The sequence below is a fragment of the Phyllobates terribilis genome, unplaced genomic scaffold (genome assembly GCF_046119375.1).
Source record: "Phyllobates terribilis strain yellow unplaced genomic scaffold, ASM4611937v1 Scaffold_11__3_contigs__length_659146591, whole genome shotgun sequence".
Lineage (NCBI taxonomy): Eukaryota > Metazoa > Chordata > Amphibia > Anura > Dendrobatidae > Phyllobates > Phyllobates terribilis.
This window is the reverse complement of record NW_027362771.1, coordinates 217243421-217265347: the sequence shown is the minus strand read 5'-3', so window position 1 is coordinate 217265347 and position 21927 is coordinate 217243421. Positions and strand designations below refer to the sequence as shown.

Below are 21927 nucleotides of genomic sequence, written 5' to 3'. Positions count from 1 at the left end.
TCAACAACTCTGCAGCGCTGGGCGGTTTGTCACCTAAGCATTAAGCATGTTATCTTCAGCATAGCCTGTTGCCGCTTGGCCAAGGCAGTGCTGCAGTGCTTTCAGCTTTTGACTGATGTGGTCATTTCGGAGATGGAGGAGGAGGTGCAGGAGCTGAACAATGTGATTACATTGAGGTTACATTGGCGACTCTGTTTTTATACTAAAGAAAGATCCTACTGTTTTGTTTTTGTTTTTTACGTTATTTTTTAAGGCAAATGCATTCACCGGGAAATGTCATTTCAACATTTTACAACCTTATCTGGCAATGTGGTGTGTGACACATCATCAGATACATCCTGTTTCATTGATTATGGAGAGACTCTGAAAGACACATAGAGCAGGGCCACAGTAATGACAAATTCCCATTAGAAAGGACAGAGTCTGCTATACAGTTATAGGGTATGCAGTGAGTCCAACGCCTGAACAAATTTAGGAAAAACCAAACTAAGAAATTAAAGACATATAGATCAGGGTCACAGTAATGATGATGCGCCCAGGGGATGGGGACGATTCGGCGCCCGGGCTTTGTTGTTGGTTTTGGGGGATGCCGCGGTGGCCAGCTCCCGGGACCGCACCCTGGGGTCACTCTTAAAAAGCAAGGAATGGGGAAAGTTATATGGGATAGGGAAAGTTCGTGAAGTCACCCGTGGTGTCTGGTGAGGATCACCAGCGCTGCTACAGTCCTCTGAGGCCAGTGGTCCGGCAGCTTAGTTGGTGCGGCTCCCCACAGGTGGAGCGGGGCCTCAGGGCAGCGTAAGAGAAGGGATGCAGGACAGAGGGGACCCAGCCGGGTCAGGAGAAAAATAGGCACACACACAACAGTTCACTTCAGTACCTTTACTGGTGGTGTTTCAGGCACGATCCAGGGCACTGTAGGAGGCACGATCCAGGGCACTGTAGGGTGAAGGGTGCACTTCAGGAATCTCCCCAATGAGCGGGTGTGGGGCCTCCTGTTTCTTGCCTTTTCCTGATAAGTTTATGACCTGCCTGGAGCTAGGTCTAACTTGGTCTCTGTCTTGCACCTGCTGACCTGGTGGTAAGGCCTTCTGTTGGAGATCACACTCCCTGGTCTCTTGGGCCTCAGTGATTCCTGACCCTGGTATATCAGTCAGCTTTTGGTGTTCCTGGGACATGTAGTTTGCCAGGGGTTCCGGTAGTTTCCGCTGGTCGTAGAGATCCCTGCAGATGTGGACCCGGTGTCCGGTAAATGGTTGTGGGGTGAGCTGGTTAAGCTCCTCTGCCCCCTATGTAGCTCGCTTACTCCACATGCCTTCAGCAGCGCCCGGGGCCCTCGCTAGGCTTCACACTGGCAGTAGGCCTCGCTACTCTTCACCGCTCTTATGGCGTCGGCACGCCGTTGGCTCACTAGTCTGAGCTTTATGAGTCTGAACTCTCTCTAGAGGGACTGGAACTACCTCTGTCCCCTGAGGAAACTGTTCTCTAGATTGAGCTCCACTGCAGGCTGACCTCTCTCAGGCTCATCTTCTGCATGAACTGAACTGCCTACCTCCACCTTCCCTTTTTATATCCCTATCCGGGCTCCCTCTGGTGGTCTGAGGTGGAAGGTAGAGGTGAGTGTATGCTATGAGGGAAATTTTTAATAGAGGCCAGAAATGGCAGTATTTTCTGACAACGTATATGTGATCCGTGTGACGGAGAAAACAGAGTTTTAAATACCTGGCCTGTAGGTAACTAGTTTGAACAGCAAACTGGTGTGAATTGCTTCACTGACACACTAAACAAAATTTTTAATGGAGGCCAGAAATGGCAGTATTTTCTGACAACGTATATGTGATACGTGTGATGGAGAAAACAGAGTTTTAAATACCTGGCATGTAGGTAAGTAGTTTGAAGAGCAAACTGGTGTGAATTGCTTCACTGACACACTAAAGGAAATTTTTAATGGAGGCCAGAAATGGCAGTATTTTTTGACAACGTATATGTGGTCCGTGTGACGGAGAAAACAGAGTTTTAAATACCTGGCCTGTAGGTAACTAGTTTGAGCAGCAACATTGTGTGAATTGCTTCACTGACACACTGAAAGAAATTTGTAATGGAGGCCAGAAATGGCAGTATTTTCTGACAATGTATATGTGATTCGTGTAACGGAGAAAACAGAGTTTTAAATACCTGGCCTGTAGGTAAGTAGTTTGAACAGCAAACTGGTGTGAATTGCTTCACTGACACACTAAAGGAAATTTTTAATGGAGGCCAGAAATGGCAGTATTTTCTGACAACGTATATGTGATCCGTGTGATGGAGAAAACAGAGTTTTAAATTCCTGGCTTATAGGTAACTAGTTTGAACAGCATACTGGTGTGAATTGCTTCTCTGACACACTAAACAAAATTTTTAATAGAGGCCAGAAATGGCAGTATTTTTTGACGACGTATATGTGATCCGTGTGACGGTGAAAACAGAGTTTTAAGTACCTGGCCTGTAGGTAAGTAATTTGAACAGCAAACTGGTGTGAATTGCTTCACTGACACAGAGGTAACAGAACAACCGCAAAATATGTTTGAACCTACAGCATATTTGACGGTAGGTACTGTGTTCTTTTCTTTGTAGGCCTTATTTGGCGATGCTTTCCAAGCAGCTGGTCCCGGCTGTACCCAACGATCTTCTAGCTGAAGGAGACTCTTCGCTTTTCCCAGAAGGCACCTGGAATATGCAAATTGTCCTCTTCAAGCTTCAATCCCTGGTTTGGCGATGCTTTCCAAGCAGCTGGTCCCAGCTGTACCCAATGATCTTCTAGCTGAAGGAGACTCTTCGCTTTTCCCAGAAGGCACCTGGAATATGCAAATTATCCTCTTCAAGCTTCAATCCCTGGTTTGGCGATGCTTTCCAAGCAGCTGGTCCCGGCTGTACCCAACGATCTTCTAGCTGAAGGAGACTCTTCGCTTTTCCCAGAAGGCACCTGGAATATGCAAATTGTCCTCTTCAAGCTTCAATCCCTGGTTTGGCGATGCTTTCCAAGCAGCTGGTCCCGGCTGTACCCAACGATCTTCTAGCTGAAGGAGACACTTCGCTTTTCCCAGAAGGCACCTGGAATATGCAAATTGTCCTCTTCAAGCTTCAATCCCTTTGATAGAGTCAAGCAGCATTAATGTATCTATTAATGCATCTATATATACATTTACACAATGTTTATAGATTATAACATAGGTAAAAATCCATTTAAACTGGGAACGGAAATATAAAGTGATCCACCATATAAAGATATTCATTTCATAAATGAAGCTGTAAACTTAAATATATTTGTGTAACCCTAAATACAGAAAATGGTAGTCATAGATCATGCATATTTATGTCTAAAATTCCTCCTTGATTATTTATTTATCTCCCTCCTTGGTATATCTTCTCTACCCCATATAGAGTTCTGAAGTCCAAAGCATATGAGCCTTGGTTTAAATCATTCTTTAATTGACTTTGATCTTTTGGTCAGATTATATACACCTTGAATATATGCTAGCAAAACTTAATGATATCCTTCATCTAAAGATTCCTTTAGAGGTCTCGAGACTGCCACAGCAATTTATACCATGTCAATTTAAGTAAATGCTTTACTGGCCACATTACCCATAACTGATTAGTATTATGTATGGATCCAAAAGGAGAATATACTGTACATGCAGCACTCACCAGTTTGAGTTAAAATGTATATAGACTCCTTTACTTAGTCGGTTAGATGATAATATAAAAATAGGCAGCCTATGACCGTTTTGCACATATAAGCCTCGATTCATTAAGACTGATGCTGTACATGCCAGCCTTAATGAAGGGAAGTGATGGAGTAAGAGGCATCTGATTCATTAAGAAGCACACGCCACCTAATGAATCATGTGCATCTCAGAAGCTGGGTGCGCCTGCATGCTTCTCATCAGAAATCTTACTCCAGTTGGGGACTAGAGTAAGATTTCTGGAATAAATTACACCATGTCTGGCAATGAATTTGACGGGCAGGTGTTGCCACGCCACCCCCTTCCGCCCATGAAAATGCCAAAAGTCCCATTGGCTCCGAATTGTGCAAAAATTTTGTGACTTTACAAAGCGCATTATGCCAGTTTTCTGGCGTAAATACTTTGATTAAACTTCTTTCTAAATGGGAAATGGCTCTCTTGTAGATATTGTTTAGTAGCTGAAAAAATGATGCAGTTACTAGGAACATTATTACTAAGATAAGCCGAAACAAACACACATAGACTAAACATAAAACACACTACTAAAATACAATTGAAAATACTTCAGATTAAGCCATAATCACTCTCACTCTTTCTCTGCACAAACACTATACAAACATGTTACTGTTGTGTAAATGTACTGACAGTGATGAAGATGAATGGTGTACGTATATAACCTCTATTGTTTCACTGTTAAATAGTTTCTCTAAATGAAATAACTTTTTATACACCAATACAATGATCTTATTTAAAGACATGCTCGTATTCCCATGTTGTTATTCCCTCTGAAACATGGTAAAAAATCTTAGAACTACAAGAATACAATAAGATGCAATACGTTGTATAAGCATTTATAAGTCATTGGGCCCGATTCATTATTTGAGATGTACTGAAGTTGCCTTTCTTTGTCTTGTGGTATTCTCTGTCATTTTTTTCACCAAATTCTTACACAAAATTATGCAAAATTTGGGTTTATGAAAATTGATTCAAATCCAATAACTGATTCTTATGTTTTCTTATTCCCTAATTTAAAAACAAACACTTCTAATTTTAACCATCATGTATGAATGTTGCACAAAACGCACATGAAATTACGTACAAGTGAGATGAACAAGAAAAGTCTTTATTGTAACCAAAAATGTACACAATTTTATATTTAAAAGTTTATTGAACATTGTTTCTGCAACGTAATTGGAAATTAATTCTTGCTCCTTTCCTTTTCTCTTCAAAGTTTCTCTTGATACCTTTTGTCTTGTGGATCTTCTCTGTGAAGCATCCAGCAGTAGTCCCCCATCATGTTCACGTTCCATCTACCTTGGTATTGTTGTTCCATCTCCTTGATAGTCTGATGAAATCTTTCTCCTTGCTCTTTGCTAACAGCACCAAGGTTTTCAGGAAAGTAGTCCAAATGGAAATGTAAGAAATGTAAAAAGTGTAACATAAAATTCATCAGACAACTCAAGGCTTTGAAACATTTTAGCATGTTCTCCATGAGGGACGTTGAATCTTTGTTTTCACCTTTTTGTTTCAAACACGCTGTCCTTCATGAGTTTACGAATATCCGAACCCACAAAAATGCCTTCCTTCAGTTTTGCTTGGGACAGTCCCTGAAACTTGGTACACAGGTACTCAGGGCCGGCTCCAGGTTTTTGTGGGCCCCGGGCGAAAGAGTCTCAGTGGGCCCCACTGAATGGGGGGGGAGTGACATACCACGATTCATGATGCACAGATACCGCAGAGAAATATATATATAGTACAATGCCGAAGATTTCACTTCTTACATTACATGACCGATATCTATTGTAAATTCCACAATAGCTCAGAAACCGGCAAATCGCTCCACACAGTATATCGGCCCCCATAAAATGCTCCATACAGAATACTGGCCCCCATATAATGCTCCATACGGAATACTGGCCCCCATATAACGCTCCATACAGAATACAGGCCCGCATATAACGCTCCATACGGAATACTGGCCCCCATATAACACTCCATACAGAATACTGGCCCCCATAAAACGCTCCGTACAGGATACTGGCCCCCATATAAAGCTCCATACAAGATACAGGTCCCCTTATAACGCTCCATACAGGATACTGGCCCCCATATAATGCTCCACGCAGAATACTGGACCCCATATAATGCTCCATACAGAATACTGGACCCCATATAATGCTCCATACGGAATACTGGTCCCCTTATAACGCTCCATACAGGATACTGGCCCCCATATAATGCTCCATGCAGGCTGTTCCCCCCACATATTACCCTATGCAGGCTGTTCCCCCCTTATAATGCCCCATGCAGGCTATTCCCCCCCTTATAATGCCCCATGCAGGATGTCACCCCCCATATAATGCCCCATGCAGGATGTCAGTAACCCCCCATTTAATGCCCCATGCAGGATATCATTTCCCCCCCCCATATAATGCCCCATGCAGGATGTCACCCCCCATATAATGTCCCATGCAGGATGTCACTCCCCCCCCATATAATGCCCCATGCAGGATATCATTCCCCCTCATTTAATGCCCCATGCAGGATATCACTTTTCCCCCCATATAATGACCCATGCAGGATGTCAGTCACCCACCATATAATGCCCCATGCAGGATATCATTTCTCCCCCCCATATAATGCCCCATGCAGGATGTCACCACCCATATAATGTCCCATGCAGGATGTCACTTCCCCCCGATATAATGCCCCATGCAGGATATCACTCCCCCCCATATAATGCCCCATGCAGGATATCTCCCCCCCATATAATGCCCCATGCAGGATGTCACCCCCCATATAATGCCCCATGCAGGATGTCACTTCTCCCCCCCATATAATGCCCTATGGAGGATGTCCCTTTCCCCCCCATTTAATGCCCCATGCAGGATGACCCTTCTCCCCCATATAATGCCCCATGCATGATGTCCCTTTCCCCCACCATATAATGCCCCATACAGGATGTCACCCCCATATAATGCCCCATGCCGGATGTCACCCCCCATATAATGCCCCATGCAGGATGTCACTTCTTCCCCCATATAATGCCTTATGCAGGATGTCCCTTTTCCCCCCATATAATGCCCCATGCAGGATGTCACCCCCCCCATATAATACCCCATACAGGATGTCCCTTTGACCCCCATATAATGCCCCATGCAGGATGTCCCTTTCCCCTACCATATAATGAGTTAGGATAAAAAGCAAAACCAGACACTGCATTTGCAGACATGTGTTTTGGTGTGTTTGTGCCTCATCAGTGAAAAGCAAGAAGTCTGATTTGGCTAGGGCAGAGGCCTCTGACATTGGGTGAAGATTCTAAGTCATGTGACAAAGCTTGTTAAAGGGTTTATATTGACTTTTAAGATTGCTACCTGAAATAAGGGGAACTAGCGTTCTAGTCCTCTTTCTCACTGAAGAGGATAGATATTTGTAAATTTACAACCAATGAGTCCTGACATTACTATTAACAGTATATTGCTCAAGAATGGAGATGTATATGAATGTCTATATAAGTGAAAAAAAAAAGTAACCTGTATTCGTTCCAGCACAGTCTGTCAGGCACCAATGGTCTTACACCATGGACAGCACTGGCAGTTGGGCAGGCTTTGTCACGACCCAATATGTTAAGCCATTCTAAGGTCCTTCTCTATCTGGGGAGTTTTTCCCTTCTGATGGGCAATGTGGTTGCCACTTAGCCATTTAGTAAGTTGTTTTTACATCATGTATGTAAGGTCATCTTTACAGGTAAATTGCTGAAGATCATTAATAGAGCATTGGCAGACCCAGTTTTAACCACTAGACTGCTGATTAAACGCTTAGAGGCCATATTAGATTTGACCCTGTAGATTAACACCTTTTTTGCCTCATGTTACGGCCTAATCCCCTGGATTTGACACTGGCTATTCCCCTGATCATTTGTCTTGTGTCTCTGATTTTGTCATTATCCCCACCTCTTTGGTACTGACCTAGCTAGCTGACCATTCTACCTTCAACTTGTGTCAACATTCAGAAGCTACTCTGTAGTTGCTACCGGTGGAAAATTGAAAACCAGGGCAGCCCTAGGATTTGCTAAACGGAAACAGAGTGGCTTGGGCCAAGTCTTGGAAAGGAAGCTCAGTTTTGACAGGTTGTCCAAGAACTGTAAATACTTTGGTACATTGAATGAAACCTGCAAAAACTTATACCCATAAAACAATAGCACTAAAAATTAAAAATAGAAATCTTCATTATTACAGTACTAAAAACTAATTTTTTTTAAAAAACAATATCACAGTGGATGAAAAGAAGTCATCAACAAAAGTCCAGGAATCACAAAACCGGGTGTGACACATAGAAAGATAAATTATATAATCAAGAATATTAGATAATCTGAGTATATAAAAACTAAAGTGACAGGGTGCAGTACATAGTTAGCGTACAAAAAGATGGTTAAGTCATAATCAGTTAAAAATAATACAGCGACTAAAATGTCATTGACTAAGATCCAAATTTAACAGTGAAGAATAAAGTGGAAAAATGCAATAGCAAAAACATTTCTATTGTGTATTAGCTAGTTTGTATAGAGTGTACTACCCATAGTTAAAGGTGATATCCAATAATCAGATTTACAAACCCATATTATCTGATCCAAAAGTATACATAGTGTGAAAATAAAAAAAGAGAAAATATAAGCAAAATATAGTGAATATTAAAGTGTATAACGCTTGAACAGATAACGTATATATATAATATGAAAGCCTATTGCCCCTCAATTAAATATAGTCATGGCCAAAAGTGTTGGCACCCTTGAAATTGTTCCAGAAAATGAAGTATTTATCCCAGAAAATTATTGCAATTACACATGTTTTATTATACACGTGTTTATTTCCTTTGTGTGTATTGGAACAACTCAAAAAAACTGAGAAAAGAAGGTAAATTGGACATAATTTCACACAAAATCCCAAAAAGGGGCTGGAAAAATATTAAATTTTAATATTTGGTTGAACACCCTTTGGAATAAATAACTGCAATCAATTGATTCCTATAACCATCAACAAGCTTCTTACAACTCTCAACTGGAATTTTAGACCACTCTTCTTTTGCAAACTGCTCCAGGTCTCTCATATTTGAAGGGTGCCTTCTCCCAACAACAATTTTAAGATCTCTCCAGAGGTGTTCAATGGGATTTACAGTAGATCCAAACTCATTGCTGGCCACTTCAAAACTCTCCAGCGCTTTGTTTCCATCTATTTCTGGGTGCTTCTTGAACTACAGTATGTTTGGGGTCATTGTCTTGCTGGAAGACCCATGACCTAGGATGCAAACCCAACTTTCTGACACTGGGCACTACCTTGCGACCCAAAATCCTTTGGGAATCTTCAGATTTCATGATTCCTTGCACACAGTCAAGGCACCCAGTGCCAGAGGTAGTAGAACAACCGCAAAATATGTTTGAACCTACAGCATATTTGACGGTAAGTACTGTGTTCTTTTCTTTGTAGGCCTTATTCAGTTTTCGGTAAACAGTAGAATAATGTGCTTTAGCAAAAAGCTCTTTCTTGGTCTCATCTATCCACAAAAAGGATTTTGGCTTACTCAAGTATATTTTGGCAAACTGCAGTCTAGCTTTTTTATGTCTGTGTCAGCAGTGGGGTCCTCATGGGTCTCCTGCCATTGCACTTCATTTTATTCAAATGTCGACAGATAGTTCACGCTACACTGGTGTACCCTAAGCCCGCAGGACAGCTTGAATTTCTTTAGAACCTGATTGGGGCTGCTTATCCCCCATCCGGACTTTTCTGCATTGCAACCTTTTATCGATTTTTCTCTGCCGTTCACGTCCAGGGAGATTAGCTACAGTGCCAAGGATTGTAAACTTCTTGGTTATGTTGCGCACTGTAGACAAAGGAACACCAAGATCTCAGGAGATGGACTTGTAATCTTGAAATTGTTCATATTTTTCAACAATTTTGGTTCTCAAGTTCTCATTTTTCTTCTCTTCTTTTTCTTCTTCATATTAGTGTGGCACACACAGACACACAATGCAAAGACTGAATCAATTTCTCCCCTTTTTATCTGGTTCCAGGTGTAATTTTTATATTGTCCACACCTGTTACTTGCCACATGAGCATGAGAATGAGCATCAGATGTTTGGAACAAAGTAGTTTACCCACAATTTTGGAAAGGTGCCAACAATTTTTCTGGCATTTTTTTTGAGCTTTGAGTTAAATTATGTCCAATTTCCCTTTTTTTCTGTTTTTTTTTTTGTGTTGTTGCAATACACACAAAGGAAGTAAGCATGTGTATAACAAAACATGTGTAATTGTAATAATTTTCTGGGAGAAATACTTCATTTTCTGGAACAATTTCAAGAGTGCCAACACTTTTGGCCATTACTGTGTGCACATTACAATAGTCATTACAAATACCTTGTTGAGTCTTTTTGGTTACAGTTTCCTAGTCAACCTGGTCCTAAGCTTCCAGAGGTTCTTTATAAAAAAGGGGATGAGTGTAATATAATTATTTGCCTTCGTTCCAACATGGCCTGTCTCTGCTTTCAGGTACTGGGGGAGGCAGCAATGAAATTATCACTGGAAAGTGTTCTATTCACCCAGCTCGTGCTCCATCTCATTACTACATCAGGGACACTGGGAAGCATGGAAGTAAGTTGGCTTTACAGATTGTATTTTAGGTCAAGCTACGAGTAACTGGCCAACTGCTGCAGCAGTAGATGAATGGCAGGATGGTTTCAATGGCTAATATGTCGATGATTACCATAAGAAAAAATACAACTTTTTGCAATTAATAGTCAATTTCTTTCTTTAATAAGAAAACAGCAACAGAATATCCAAATCATTTTTAGATGTAAATACATTTTAATGAATTTCCTATAGTAATTAGTCTAGCAAAATATTTCATAATGCAGTCAGTTAATGATGATAGAATACAAGGCTGTCACATTAATATGATAAATGCACTGAATTTACCAGGGGGAAACAATCTAGACTTGTAGACTGGCTGCAATAGGTTTACTAATAACAGGATCATTAACTGCAGACATCTGATCTGATTTCTCTTGATGAAGAAACGGTGCTATCTCAGGAATCTGTGAAAAATAGTTCTTGGCAAGAGTATGCCTGTGCTTGATCTTTCGAATAAAAACAATGCCATAAGCCTGGACAGGAAGAGATAAAAATAAATAAGAATTGGAAACCTACAGTATCTACAGTTGTATTTCCTAATTATGTGAGAAAAGCAGATTGGATCTCAACAACAACTTGATGTGTGGCCTCTTATTTTGTATCATTATTCTCATTAGTGCAGATATTAAAGGGGTTATCCACTTCAGATTTTTTTTTCCAGAAAACTGCTCAGTATATTTAATAAAAAAACGTATACTAACAATACCCATCCCCAGTCACTACACTTCCATCTAGATCCAGGTCTCCTGCCTGTCTCTGTTGTTCCTCTTCTGGCTGCTAGGGCAAAGTGGCTGTAGCAGTGCTGTAATGAACATTGGTACAGTCATGGATAGGCTGCAGCGGTTGCATGTCCATCCAGCCAGAAGAGGAAGCATGGAGACTTAGGCAATGCTTGAAAGGGAACATCAGGGGAATGGTAAGGTAAGTATACTTTTTTTCAAGCATGTTGGAAAGTTTTAGAAAGCTAATCAGGGGTGGACAACCTTGTTAATGCATACATGGAAAGTACACTTGAACCTAGAAAATGTGCATAAACCCCTTAAGGACAGAGACAATTATGTCCTTAATGACCAGGCCATTTTTTACAATTCTGACCACTGTCACTTTATGAGGTAATTACTCTGGAACGCTTCAACGGATCCCCCTGATTCTGAGATTGTTTTTTCATAACATATTGTACTTCATGATTGTGGTAAAATTTCTTCGATATTACTTGCGTTTATTTGTGAAAAAAACAAAAATTTGGTGAAAATTTTGAAAATTTAGCAGTTTTCAAAATTTGAATTTTCATGCCCTTAAATCAGAGTTATGTCACAGAAAATAGTTAATAAATAACCTTTCCCACATGTCTACTTTACATCAGCACAATTTTGGAACCAAAATTATTTTTTGTTGGGAAAGTTATAAAAAAAAAAAAAAGTTGACCAGCGATTTCTAATTTTTCCAACAAAATTTACAAAATCATTTTTTTAGAGACCACATCACATTTGAACGTGACTTTGAGGGGCCTTTATGACAGAACATACTCAAAAGTGACACCATTCTAAAAACTGCACCCCTCAAGGTGCTCAAAACCACATTCAAGAACTTTATTAACCCTTAAAGTGCTACATAGGAATTTTTGGAATGTGGAAGAAAAAAAAAGAACATTTAACTTTTTTCACAAAAATGTTACTTTAGACCCAAATTTTTTTATTTTCGCAAGGGTAACAGGAAAAAATGGACCCCAAAATTTGTTGTGCGATTTCTCCTGAGCACACCAATACCTCATATGTGGTGGAAAAACACTGGGCACACGACAGGGTTCGGAAAGGAAGGAGCGCCATTTGACTTTTTGAATGTAAAATTTGCTTGAATACGAGAGCGGACGCTATGTTGCATTTGAGGAGCCCCTAATGTGCCTAAACAGTGGAAACCCCCCATAAGTGAATCATTTTGGAAACTAGACCCCTCAGGGAACTTATCTAGATGTGTGGTGAGCACCTTGAACCCTCAGGTGCTTCACAGAAGTTTATAATATTGAGCCGTAAAAATAAAATTTTCACATTTTTCCCACAAGTGTGAAAACCTCCAATTTTGGATTTTCATAAGGGTAACAAGAGAAATTGCACCATGCAGTTTGCTGTGCAATTTCTCCTGAGTAAGCCGATACCCCATATGTGAGGGAAAACCACTGTTGGGCACACGGCAGAGTTCGGAAGGGAAGAAGCGATATTTGACTTTGTGATTGTAAAATTTGCTTAAATAATTAGCGGCCGCCATGCCATCTTTGGGGAGCCCCTGATGTGCCTAAACAGTGGAAACCCCCCACAAGTGACACTATTTTGGAAACTAGACCCCTCAGGGAACTTATCTTGATGTGTGGTGAGCACTCTTAACCCCCAGGTGCTTCACAGAAGTTTATGACAGAGCCGTGAAAATAAAAAAACTTTTTATACAAAAATGATCTTATAGCCCCAATTTTTTTATTTTCACAAGGGTAAGAGGAAAATGGACCCCAAAAACTGTTGTGCAATTTCTCCTGAGTACGGTGGTACCCCATATGTGGGGAAAATACACTGTTTGGGCGCACGGCAGGGTTCAGAAGGGAAGGAGCACTGTGTGACTTTTTGAACGCAAAATTGGTTGGAATCGAGAGCGGATGCCATGTCGTGTTGTTTGGAGAACCCCTGATGCGCCTAAACAGTGGAAACCCCCCACAAGTAACCCCATTTTGGAAACTAGACCCCTCAAGGATTTTATCAAGGGGTATAGTGAACACTTTGAACCCAGAGGTACGACACAGAATTTGATAACATTAGGTCATCGTATTGAATAAGTCGTCATTACTCTTTGCGCAAGTGCTTGCTACTTGAGTTTGCATCGGGTATTCAGGTATGCACCATGTATCGCGGGTGCTCGAGTGACATGCTTGAGTCCCCGCTCCACGTTTCACGGTTGTTAGATACCCAAAAAAACATGCGGGGATCGCTTGTACATGGCAGGCAATCTCCGCGAGGTTTCTTTGGCCGCAAAGCATATGGGGCGGAGACTCGAGCATGTCACTCGAGCACCCGCGATGCTCGGTGCATACCCGAGCACCCGATGCAGACTCAAGTAGCGAGCACTTGCGCTCAACACTAGTCACCATATTGTCAACCCAACCCCAACCCTAACCCTAACACAACTCTAACCCTAACACAACCCTAATCCTAACCCTAACACAAACCTAATCCTAACCCTAACACAACCCTAACACTAATCCTAACCCTAACCCTAATCCTAACCCTAACACAAGCCTAAGCCTAACACAACCCTAATCCTAATCCTAACCCAAACACAACCCTAACCCTAACTCTAACACATTAACCCTAACACAACCCCAACCCTAACACAACCCTAAACCTAACCCTAACTGCAAAGAATGGAAACATTTTTTTTTTACTTTATAATTTTTATATACCTAAGAGGGGGGAAAAAGGGTAGTTTGATTTATTTTTTATTTTATTTTGATCACTGTGATATGGTTTATCACAGTGATCAAAAGGAACCAATAGGGAAAATTCCCTGTTGTTGCGGGCATCGGCCGGCAGATCTCGGCGGGTGCACTGCGCATTTTTTTTCCACAGCAAGATGCCGGAGAGCTGGGGGAAGATCCCGGGGTGATCAGGGGATGGCTGAGGTACCGCGTAGGCTCAGGGGGCTTCATTTCTCTCTCCTCTGGCACGTATGTCATGTCGGAGAAGAGAGAAATTATTGTAACCGTGGGCACACTTTTTTTTGTGATCGCTGTTATTCAGTGAATAACGGCGATCACGTGATCAGGGACCGGAAAAACCGGCCCTGATCATATTCTCCAGGGTACTCAGCTACCCCCAGTAGCTGAGACCTGGAGAATTTCTGACTCTGGGGGGCGCTACAGTCTTATTACTCAGCGACACATTTTCACCAGGCTTTTTATACCCCATCTGACCACAGCATAAGATAGAGAAATAGACAGTTCATGAATGTCCAGGACAATATCACTGCAGGTTTACTAGTCCTCCAGTTATCTCCTGCTGATAAAACAGTACTTTTATCACAACTACAGCACGCAGACACATGTCTGGAATCAGGGTCTCTGTTTACATTATGCTGAATCTCTGTCTCTACAGGGTTTCTCAAATGAGAACAAAAAACTGGAGACAGAGGCCCCGATTCATCATGGAGTCAGACAGGAGTATCTGACTCCACCATGTCACGTGTGAAAATCGCCGGTCTTGGAGAATCAGAGCCAGAGTCTCTTTAAGTAGAAGAACATCCCCTACTATAATAGGGGTGATCAAAAACCAAAGTCGGGAAGAAAAAGGAGAAAAATCTTGATTTATCGAGTAAACAGTCTTTGGATTGATCTTGCTCAGAGCACCAATGATTCTGCTGGGTAGAGCATACTAGAACTAGAATACAGGTTTGCCCATTAAACTTGTAGATGAATTTGTCTCTCTTTATGGAAAAAATCTTTCACAACAGAGTTAATAAGTAATTGAAATATCCTTTACATTTCTCAGCAAAAAGAATATTTTACATCAATCAAAAGCATCTTTACCCAAAAGGGTCACTTATTACAAGTAAGCACTTAACTAAAAATCTAGCCATAAATTGTTATTTACTTAATTACAATTCCTTTGCTTATAGCCAGCCTTAAAGCAGGACTTCCATGGAGTCATAATAGGCCACCTCCCCAATATCCTCAGTAGTCGTATTAACCCCAAAGCCACAATATTCACAGCAGCCCCCTCACACACACACCCCACACACACAGTGGTCACAACAGACAGCATTAACTTTGCCAATTGTCATTTCCATTTTGGGCACAGCCCTTCTTATAACACTCACAGCAGTTCCTCTCCCAATACCATACATATAGAAGTCTGATCCTTGCAAAGTAGTCACCGCAAACCACCCCTAACTTCCCCAGTAGACATAGTAGCTAACTACTTACAATAAGTGCCTGCCTCCATATTGGCCGAGCACTCATTATGTCTGTCTGGGGCTGTTTTTAATAAGAGCTGGATCTTACCTACCCTGTACATTTTTAGACCTAGGCCAAGGAGACGTAAATCTTTTAGTGTAGGTTCCCATCTAAAGAGGTTGCCTTGCACTAGGGACCTAAAATTTATGAGTAAAGTCTAATTAGCTGTTTTAATATGAGATTCTTACTCTGACATGTAATGTATTGTCTGACATGTTTTTTTGCAACTCTTCTTTCATGTGTTCAATACTTGTTCCCTGCGTCATTTCTCATTATTATACATAACTTAATTTATGGACATCTATGGTTTTCTTTGCCTGTGTGGATTGGATGGGTTATTACCGACATCTGGTGACAATTTCATGTCAATAGTAATAGAAATATATTTACTTAGAAAATTGGTTACGCGTCCATTACTAATTTCACTCGCTGTGTGTATGTATTATACCTGGCATAAAACATATACCACACATGCGTTAGCCTGCTGGCATAGAAAGGTGTGGTTGTGCATGTGTTGTTGTGGCAACTTATGAAGTGAAGTAGCCGCGCTATTGCATTCCCACATGAGACTTGCGCACTGTTATTTGCCATCATGCTAGACAGGTATGTTTGATCTTAACTTCCAGCCTCATGTCATTGTAATCCTTCTCTGAATTCTTTAAACTATCTCCTGGTGAAGCTATAATGTACAGTGAAACACATGTTGAGATTCAGCGTTTTTTGTTCACCGCCCACTATGACTAAAAGCATATCTTTGTATTCATCCTTTTTGGTTCCTTCTCCTGTGTATCTTGTTGCTATATACTGGAGTCTCTGGTACATGTTGTTATTTATTTAATGTAGTACTAGATGGAGGGCCGATGCTATTGCATCGGGAGGGCGGTAATGTCACGGTGGGGGCAGGCTTTGCAGTGTTGAGAATCTCTCCCCCCCATGTGCTCACCCACCTATCCACTCTCTCTTTCCCCATGTGCTGACTTCTCCCATCTGTGCTCTCTTCTTTGATCTGTCTACCCCATGTGCTATCGCCCTTGTCTGCTGTCTCTCTCCCTCCTGTGCTGTGTTCTCCCCTCATGTGCTGTCCCATTTGAGCTGTCTCCCCCCTGTACTCTGTCTCTCTCCCCCTGTGCGCTTTCTCTCTCCCCCATCTGCTGTCTTCTCCTCTCATGTGATCTCTTCTTTGACCTGTGTACCCAATGAGCTGTCTACCCTCTGTGTGTCCTCTCTTTCCTATGTGAACTCACCCCAGACCGCTGCCATCTTTGTGCAGGCAGATAGCGGCGGTCACATTAAAACTGCGCATGCGCTCCTCCTGTACAAAGATGGCGGCCGTCAGTGAATCATTCGGCTGATCCCGGCAGCGGCGTGTACGGCATGTTCGCGACGGTGTTCCGCTGGTGGTACTGCGCAAGAGGCTGGTACCACCAGCGGTTTCCATATTGAGACAGCCATCACTTGGGTGTCCTAATATGGCGGTCGACGTACTTCCGCCACTTGGAATTCTGGGATCCGGACTCATCTGGATGGAACAGGATGTGAAGACATTACAAGGTAAGTACATATTAGATTTGATTATAGTATCTCGTTGGATTCATTTTCATATGTTTGTGATTCTATATATTATGCTAATGAATACCTTATCAATGTGACCATATTTAGCAGCGATTGATTGATTTTTATGAGTAGTGGCTACTGTGGTTATGCTTTTTTATAAAATCTAATCCATGTTTTAATATAACTCATGTGATGAATTGACTAATCTGGGAATATCTAATAAAGCTTTCATATTGTTTTTATGATAATGACTAAATCCCTTATAGATTCTTTAGAATAGCATGGTTATGATTTTTTTTAGGTATTTCTGTAGGTTGAGAGGATAGTCTATAAAGCTATAATGCAGTTTAAAAATGATGCTCACCTAAATCTTTGCTCCCTCATAGTGTGGTTTTATTTGTTTATATGCTATAATAATGCTACGTTTGTGGTTGATAAAGTCAGCATTTTATAATTCGTGTTAGACATTTGCCCCTAATAGAGGAAAGAAAACCCTAACAGCTGAGCAGACCCAGAATATATAAGATTCTCCTGGTAAGACGATTTGCTCACACATCAGTCACGTTTTATTAAATGGAAAACTATTCCTAGTGTTATTTTAAGCCTCAAGAAGATTTTTCACTTAGTAACTATCACTTTGAGATAGCAAAGTACACGTTTCCTGTGAAAGAAGCAAATAACTTGCAGCTTCTCGGAGACGTGCAACACGTTTCTTCCTGGATTATTAATTACAACCCACAATAGCTGAATTTGCAATGCCATCTGTTGGCAGGAATGTGTAGTGTACGACAAGCAGACATGTAACAAGCCCACGTTCCTGAGCCATGTGATTTATAAAACGTTAACCGAAGCTCTGTTGATTGCATTTTATAACAGATAAATGAATCCGGCTGATGTATCTTCTTACAGCAACACGTGGATTTCCTCCAGTCACAATGCTGTGTCATTAAAGCAACATGAAGGGTGTTATCCTACACAGCTCAATGCCTGCAATAACAGAGTATTCATAGTCAACAAGCAGGGATGAGGAAGGAGATAAACCAGCTCAACTCTAGGTCTGTTCCCATTTCTTAAAGACATTGACTCATAAACAAGATTTAACATCAATCCATAGGAGAGATGATAAAGTATGATCACTGGGGTCCCACTCTAATTCCAAAATTGGGAGCCCAAAGTCCCCTGTGTGAATGAGTGATGGGACATTTTGGGACTCCCTTTCTCCTGATCAACTGAGGTTGCAGCAGTTCCACCCCTGGCGATCATACATTTATCAACTATCCTAAGGATAGGAGGTATGTATTGTTTATGGTGCAACCTCATAAAATAATTTCCTCCTTCAGCTTGTTGCTCTAAACACTTATAGTGAGTGTGCCATATTGGATTTATCCTAATAAAACAAGCAAAAAGGATTACTCTAGCTACAGAACATTGCAAGAGTTGGATGGGCAAATTAGCACATTAGTGGGCACTTCATAAAGTGATGGCATATCTCTGAGTATGATCTGGGATCTCCACCAATCCTAAGAATGAAGGGGCCCTAGTGCTATTTACACTCCATTTGCAGTTTTTCCTGCACATCACCCTGTTCCCTAGCTCTGCATGGGAACTGTAGTACATTTAAGTGAATTGGGTTGGCTGCCGTTTTCTGTACAATCAGGTGGCTAGTAGTGCTACGTAAGTGCTGTGGCTACTTCAGTCTCAGGGCAGGTTGAGGCCCCACTGGCCAGGAATAGACAGCACATCTTCACGAAATGCCACCACTTTAATAAGATGGGAATAACTCCTTAAGATTTTGGACTGCACCTGTCATTAACCACTGCTAACATGCTTACTGAATAATATTCTGATTTATCAGGCACATGGAACGATGAAGCTGTAGATGTTTACATACGGAAACGTTCTCATGTCATACCACAAATGGCAATACTGCTGTAGTTCCTTCTAATGCAAACTGAAACAGTAAAACACTGCAGTTTTTGGGCAGATGGCTTCAACATATAAAACAAACTGAGAATTTTTCTTTTTTTTTTAAAAAGGCATTAGGCATAAAAAAGTGTGACTAACAACAAAGCCAGATCGTACTTACCCTCACCACCGATTATACATTTTGTCACTACATTAACTAGAAACACAATGTTATGTGCACTGAGGAAATCATCCAGCCCCTTATTTTAAACGCTGTTATACAGAAAGGTAACCGCGAAATCCAGATAAACATTATAAGTTACCTGATCAGCATTAGCAAGTTTCAGATGAGCTGCTGCCTCTTCTTTAGTTAAGAGAATACAGTTCCATGGAGACCACTCGTAATATTTGTTCCATCTCACCATGGCTAGTTCATACAGATCATCACAGGCACTTAATGCAGAATTAGAGCCCCAGATATTTTCGACAAGATACTGAACGTCTTCTTGCTGCAAAGAAAACATCAAGTTTTTCTGTTTGAACAGAAGCTCAATAATATACTTATAAAACCAAAGTTGCGATTATAAGGCCCAGCAAGAAGTCAAAATATGTTATGTTCATAGATAGGACAGCAGGTCATCGTAGATAAGTACATTCTATATGGTGTCTAGTGTATAACTGGATCTTTAGAAATTGTTTGAGATTTTTTTTATTGGGTTATATATCATTTTTAAGTGCCGCAAAAAATGTGACATCCCATCAATCCTTATGCAGTGTTCAGCCAGAAAACTGACACTGTGCAGCATTGTCTAATTCTCGTCAGAGTGTTTTGGTGTGTCTGTTTTAAGAGGCCTACAATAAAATCTAAAGAGAAGATACTGGCACATTAAATGCCAATGATAGAGCAAAAGCTTTGTCATTGAACTCATACACCTATTAATAATACAGCATGCTCCCCTAGACTGTGGACTTTGCTTAGATAGAGGCGCATGCCAGATGAAAAGTAAGGCTCAGTAAACTTTGTCTGAGTCTTAAGTTTGGCATGTAAACAGGAAAACACTGCTGTTATAAATGTCAAACTTATTCCTAGAAGCCCATTTACCCAGCGGAGTGGAATGAAGTATCCTTTTGATCTCCAGCAGTAGAGATGAGAGAATGTCCCGAAACTTGTTTTGGGCAGATTTGCTATGTTCAGCTGAAAGTGCTCCAATCATCATGAAAACAGGTCTAAGGCAGGGGTGGGATTTTTTTTTTCTGCCAAGGGCCATTAGGATATTTATACCATCCTCCAGGGGCCATACAAACTTCGCGCTAACTCCACCCATAAAGTACGTCCTGATGCTGACACTGGTGTCAGGACGTAATCTTTCATTGCTCGCGCCACACAAGCACTGCAGACCCCGGTTAATCTACCCAAGGGCCGGATAAAAGGTTATGCAGGGTTTTAAATGGCCCCCAGGCCTGATGTTCCTCGTCCCTGCTCTAAGGTCTCTCCACACCTAAAAGCATAATAAACAAAGGAAAGATAAGGGGTTAAACAAGAGAAAAATAGTTTATAATCATCAGACTAGACTCTTACTTATCCTCAGTAGCCCCCTGGTCTGGTGTACTGGTCCTTGTCGGTCATTTCCAGGCCTGAGGCAGGCCCAGAATGGCAATCAGCAAAGGCAGGCAGATGCATGGTGGGCCGGCGGTATTGAACTGCAAAGTGGGTGATTTTCGGGATTTTTTTTTAAGAGTCTGTCTCTCACAGGTGAAGTGTGCCTATGTAACACCTACAATAAAAATTACAGACCTCTCCATTCTTTGTAGGTGGGAAAACTTCCCAAATCCGCAGTGTATCAAAGGGGAGAGGGGGACTAGGCTATATATGCTATATGTGGGGTAGGGTGGACTAGGCTATATAGGCTATATGTGGGAGAGGGGGCACTTGGCTATATATGCAATATGTGGGGGAGGGGGAACTAGGCTATATAAGCTATATAGAAACCATACTAATCCTATGACTATTCGTCATATGAGGATCAAGAAGTGTGATATAACAATAATATTAAAAACAAATTATTTGATGATGATATTGTTGTTAGCTTTTAAAGATTGCATGGCTTTTCTTTCCTCCATGCTGATATTGTGTGTCACTTTGTGGTGTCTGTCCAAAATGTCATTGTGAACCTCTCACAATATGAGCCAAGCACAGGAGAAATTAATGTTTTATCAAAGGGACTAACATTCTGTCCTACAAAACAACTTGATACCTCTCAGTTTTGTAGTGATATTGAGGAATTCTTCTGCAGATTATGGCTTAAAGAATTCTTTTACAAGCATGCAGATATCACATCACAAGATAATCTGAACTACACATCAAAAAAGAAAAAGAGGACAAACTGGACCCCACAACCTGGGCACAACCAAACTCTGGATAACTACGTAGACTGTTTCCGTAAAAAAGTTAAATCTGACATTTTGGACAAACACCACAAAGTGCTGCACAATATCAGTATGGAGGAAAGAAAAGCCATACAATCTTTAAAAGCTAACAACAATATCATCATCAAACCAGCAGACTAAGGAGGAGCTGTAGTCATTATGAACATGTCAGATTACATCCAGGAAGCACACAGACAACTCTTGGATATAAAATACTACACGCCACCAAAAATACACAGTGGAACTAACACATATCATCAAAGGGCTTGATTCTACTGGAACTAATACCAGACAATCCCCAAACAGGTACCTTCTACATGTTACCTAAAATACATAAAGAAGGTAATCCTAGGAGGCCAATCATTTCTGGTATTGGGACAATAAATGAAAATATCTCAGGCTGGGTGGAGAACATTCTGAAACCCTTGGTGAGACGCACACCCAGCTATATCCAGGACACCACGGATATTCTCTGCAAACTGTCAGCCCAGGGCCCACTTCTGGAAGACACAATACTAGCTACCATGGATGTAGAGTTTCTCTACTCTAACATTCCTCATGAGGATGGGATTGCAGCATGCATTTCCTACAAAAAAAACAATCTGGCCACAGAACCAACTCTGCAATTCATCAGGTTTGTGCTCCA

General features: G+C 41.2%; 1 protein-coding gene across 1 annotated transcript in view; it reads right to left on the bottom strand.

Moving 5' to 3' along the window:
* Nucleotides 1–10631: 10631 nt before the first annotated feature.
* The window catches only part of IQUB (IQ motif and ubiquitin domain containing), a 67873-nt gene continuing 56577 nt past the window's right edge, over nucleotides 10632–21927 (bottom strand). The window contains exons 13-14 of the mRNA XM_073652040.1: nucleotides 19178–19363; nucleotides 10632–10878 (exon numbers count right to left, since the gene is read on the bottom strand). Coding sequence (XP_073508141.1) covers nucleotides 10705–10878; nucleotides 19178–19363 — 360 coding nt within the window. The 3' untranslated portion in view covers nucleotides 10632–10704. The remainder of the gene's footprint in view (nucleotides 10879–19177; nucleotides 19364–21927) is intronic.